Here is a 4,977-nt window from a genome sequence, read left to right on the forward strand (position 1 = left end):
ATAAATGATTCCAATAAAGAATTGCCAATAAACTATGGTAAATCACATATAATGTGGGATCGAGATGAAATGGAAAATATTGATGATATATTTTCTTATTCTGTGGCAAGTGATATCATGGAAGAAAATGATGACCCTGAACCAAAATCTATAGATGATTGTAAAAATCGACAAGATTGGAACAAATGGAAAGATGCTATGCAAGCTGAATTAAACTCACTAAACAATCGAAAGGTTTTTGGACCTATTGTCATTACACCAAAGTCAATGAAACCTGTAGGATATAAATGGGTTTTTGTGAGAAAACGAAATGAGAAAAATGAAGTTACAAGATATAAAGCAAGACTTGTAGCTCAAGGTTTTTCTCAGAGGCCAGGAATTGACTTTGAAGAACGTATTCTCCTGTCATGGATGCTATTACGTTTAGATATTTAATCAGCTTAGCAGTCTCTAAAAATTTAGAGATGCGCCTTATGGATGTTGTCACAGCTTACTTGTATGGATCACTAGATAGTGACATCTATATGAAAATTCCTGAAGGATTTAAACTCCCCGATGCAATAAGCTCAAAGCCTAAGGAAATGTATTCCATCAAATTACAAAGATCCTTGTATGGACTGAAACAATCTGGAAGGATGTGGTACAATCGTTTGAGTGATTATTTGATAAGCAAAGGATACACAAATAATCTTATTTGTCCATGTGTCTTCATCAAGAAGACAACATCAGGATATGTGATCATTGCTGTGTATGTTGACGATCTAAATTTAATTGGGACACAAAAAGAAATTAATGAAGCAATTGCTCTTTTAAAGAAAGAATTCGAAATGAAAGATCTTGGAAAAACCAAATATTGTCTTGGTTTACAAATTGAGCATATGCATAATGGGATACTTGTGCATCAGTCAACTTATACTGAGAAACTCTTAAAACGTTTCAATATGGACAAAGCAAATCCTTTAAGCACACCGATGGTTGTTAGATCACTCAATGTTGACAATGATCCATTTCGTCCTTGCGAAGATAATGAAGAGATTCTTGGTCCCGAAGTACCATACCTCAGTGCAATTGGAGCACTTATGTATCTTACTAACTGTACAAGACCTGACATTTCTTTTGCAGTTAATTTATTGGCAAGATTCAGTTCATCCCCTACTAAAAGACATTGGAATGGCATTAAACATATTTTTCGGTATTTAAAAGGAACTGTTGATTTAGGTTTATTTTATCCTAACGATTTAAAAGAAGGGTTAGTTGGTTATGCAGATGTAGGTTATTTATCTGATCCCCATAAAGCAAAATCTCAAACTGGATATGTATTTAAGAATGGAGGAACTGCGATTTCATGGCGTTCTCAGAAACAAACACTCATTGCAACATCTTCAAATCATGCTGAAGTCATTACATTGCATGAAGCTTCAAGAGAATGTGTATGGTTAAGATCTATGTCACGACACGTATTGATTTCTTGTGGACTAGAGAAAGATCGAATTCCAACTCCTATCTATGAAGATAATGCAGCTTGTGTCTCGCAAATGAAGGAATGATATATCAAAAGTGACAGAACAAAGCATATACCACCAAGATACTTTGAGTATACTCGAGACCTTATTAAAGACAATAAGGTTGAAATGAGATATGTCCAGTCCAGCAACAACTCAGCTGATCTTTTCACAAAAGCACTTCCCACAGCAACATTCAGGAAACATGTTCATGATATTGGCATGCGCCATGTACGAACAATGTAACGACCTGCAATTTGAGGGGGAGCTATATACTGCACTCTTTTTCCCTTAGCTAAAGTTTTTTCCCATTGGGTTTTCCTTTAGCAAGGTTTTTAATGAGGCAGTACTTCAAGACCCCGACGTTTTGAAATGGTGTAATCCAAGGGGGAGTGTTATGAATTATTGATGAATGATGGATGACACAATTGTCAAACACCTTTATTCACACGAACACTCCAAGTGAAATACAATAGTTTAGATTGTCGGTAGTTTACTTTTTGCACAGTAGTTTTTGCCTTATAAATAGAATGTATTTGTATGAAGGTTGATATCCAGAAGTAACAAAAATATCATATTGTTTACTCAGCATATTTCTTAGTTCAATTATTACTTCGAAAATATTGTTATAATTAGGGCTAATATCATAACAGAATTAACTTTTTATGAGACATGACATCGGATAAATTTTTACGAGACATGAAAATTCCCGCTAAACCTATCCCGACCACATGTCGTCGTTATAAGGTTGCTCAGAATTGAAATCTGGTCAAGCTCTATAAGGTTAGTACTTGTGTGCTATAGTGACGACAAATGTGATCGGTATAAGGGTGACCAGGTTAGATAAGTTTTCTTGTAGCGTAAAACAATTAAGTGGACTAAAGAAATGCATACAATAATACAAAATTCTAAAAAAATATCTTAGATCATAATATACGTCAATTAAATGCCTGTGCCAATATTGAAAGGAAATAGGGAAATACCAAGAACCCACATATATCCTACATTAACATATATGTCTCTTGTCGTTACCAATGTTGCCACCTTCTTCGTCACATGGGTTGTCCTTACCCTTAACTACAAGCATCCATAGATACCGTATATTAGCACCTCCTTATATCTATCGGCCCTACACTTTGATTAATAACGTCTTCTAAAGGTCGTTTGTTGACTTGGCCCTAGAGTTGGCAGTTGGCACTCTGCAAAGCCCGCAAAATACGTTGGATGTTTCATATGTCTCACTGGTTGATTGAAGACTTGTAACTAATTCAGATTATTTGAACATTCACAAGAAATACCTTATAAGTTACTTGACCGAAATTGACACAGATACTTTAAAGACATTAACATATCATGTATCTAAAAGAATGATAAATTGGTAATCGATGTATCGAACAAACGTGCAACACTCAAGGATACTCGAGAACTAAGACCAAGTGGACACTTATATCCTTGGAACATATTTTCCCGCAGTGTCTGGTCGGGTTTACTTTCATGGTCGATGAGGGATTAATCTTGATAAAGGTTTAAAAGTTTAAAGAGTTTGAGTTTGAGTCGGTTTAGTTTATTAAATTAGGAATATGATTTGGTTATTATTATTAATTTATTTGGTTTCCTAGTTTGAGTCTAATTAAGTTTCTTAATAAGCAAGTCATAGTTTTAGTATACATAGATGGTTTAGGGTTATTGTATTTTGTGTGGTTTTCGTTCTTAATAATATTGAAAGAGTCGTGAGGAGTTCTCACAAAATTATCGGTGTTGTTCATGTTGCTCGATCCAATTAAGTCCAACAATTGGTATCAGAGCGTGTGTTCAAAGAGGCCTGTGAAGACGTGAGACAGGTGATTGGAGGGACGGCTGCTTGGTTAATAAGAACAGGAAGGAAGAAACGGTTGAATTTAATTCAACTAGAGTAATAAAGAAGAATCATAATTACAAGCTAGCACACACGTGGGAAAATCTCAACATAAGCAATCAGAAGAATTTTGGAAAAGGTAAAAAAAAATAATAAGTTAACAGCATGGTTGCTTGCTTAAGTCAAAAGTGGTGAATTAATAAGAAAACTAATTATATCGACCACTTCGTTTAACGCAAAGGAAGAGAATGGAATTTGCAAGAAGATAAGCGATCGAGCAAGAAGAAGAGTACGAAAACCGAACCGAAGACGAGAGCAACAAGGAAGAAGACTAAACCCACCTGAGAAGACGGATTGCAATATTGTAGCAATCAAACAATGAAGAAGACGATCGTATCTGTGTGAACGATCAAGAAGAGACGAAAACGGTCGTATCTGTGTGAACAATTGAGAAGAAAAATCAACGTCAATCTCTGTGATTCGTTGAAAGAAGAAGACGCAACGTTAATATGTGTGATTCGTTGAAAGAAGCAGTAGCGTAAATCTGTGTGATTCGCTGTGATCGTATCTGTGTGAGCGATCAAAGAGAACGATCTGTGTGACGTTAAGAAGATTCGAAGAAAATAATGGCTGATAATGCAAACAATGCAGGGAATGTCCCGGTTCGAGAAAACAACAATACCTCGTTTCAAGTACCAAGGTTGACAACAACGAACTACAACACTTGGACAATTTTAATGGAGTCAGTTTTGGATGCACAAGGATTGTGGGAGACAATTAAGCCAGTAACCGGTGGGGTCGTCGATGAAAAGAAGAACAAGATTGCAAGAGCGATTCTCTATCAAGCTTTACCAGAGGATATACTCCTTCAAGTTGCTAGGAAGCGAAGTGCGAAAGACATATGGGAAGCTTTACGTGTAAGGTTTCTTGGTGATGACAGGGTACAAAGGGCACATTTAGCAAGTTTAAAAATAGAATTTGAGCAACTCCGAATGAAGGAGACAGATACGATTGAAGAGTTTGCTGGAAAGTTAGCCGGATTTGTTTCAAGATATACTAGTCTTGGTTCAAATCTCGAAGATGAAGTATTAGTGCGAAAGCTGTAACACCCCGTGACCGCAGCGGAAACGTAAACGGGATGCAATAGACACCTCTGATATCAACCACATTGTTTATAAAGAAAACTGAATACATTAATATACTTCAAATTACATTATCTCATATTTCATTACCGTCTAGGTGATACACACATCATACAATACGATACATAATTCTATTTAATATAATGTATCATAACATCCCGCACACAAATCTTACACACATCAAGCACTTAGAACGTAAGCAATCACTTCATCTTAATCGTACCTGAAAAGCATGTGAGAAAACGGGTCAACTACGAATAGTTGGTGAGTTTCACAATTCGAGTAAACCATGATAAATCAATATCATAATATAATATTATCGATGTAATTGTGCTGAGCCCACAAGTAAAACCTCTGACTATCCACATACAACCCCGGGGCATACTCCGCCCACGGACCTGCCCCAAACCGCTATGCCTAACATTACATAGCATTAAATATATAACAACAAAATAGACATGTGCAACTGGCTGGGAAA

At 36.1% G+C, this 4,977-nt stretch overlaps 1 protein-coding gene across 1 annotated transcript; it reads left to right on the top strand.

The window, feature by feature from the left end:
- Positions 1-3,983: 3,983 nt before the first annotated feature.
- Positions 3,984-4,463, top strand: LOC143628444 (uncharacterized). Its single transcript, XM_077098044.1, has one exon. The coding sequence runs from the start codon at positions 3,984-3,986 to the stop codon at positions 4,461-4,463; it is 480 nt and encodes a 159-aa protein (XP_076954159.1).
- The last annotated feature ends 514 nt before the right edge of the window (positions 4,464-4,977 follow it).

Source organism: Bidens hawaiensis, unplaced genomic scaffold (genome assembly GCF_021521415.1).
Source record: "Bidens hawaiensis isolate Kalapana, Puna unplaced genomic scaffold, B.hawaiensis_p1.1 tig00004973_1, whole genome shotgun sequence".
In the NCBI taxonomy this organism is placed as follows: domain Eukaryota; kingdom Viridiplantae; phylum Streptophyta; class Magnoliopsida; order Asterales; family Asteraceae; genus Bidens; species Bidens hawaiensis.

Coding starts and splice junctions, on each gene's coding strand:
- LOC143628444 (XM_077098044.1), top strand. CDS start 3,984: ATGGCTGATAATGCAAACAATGCAGGGAATGTCCCGGTTCGAGAAAAC.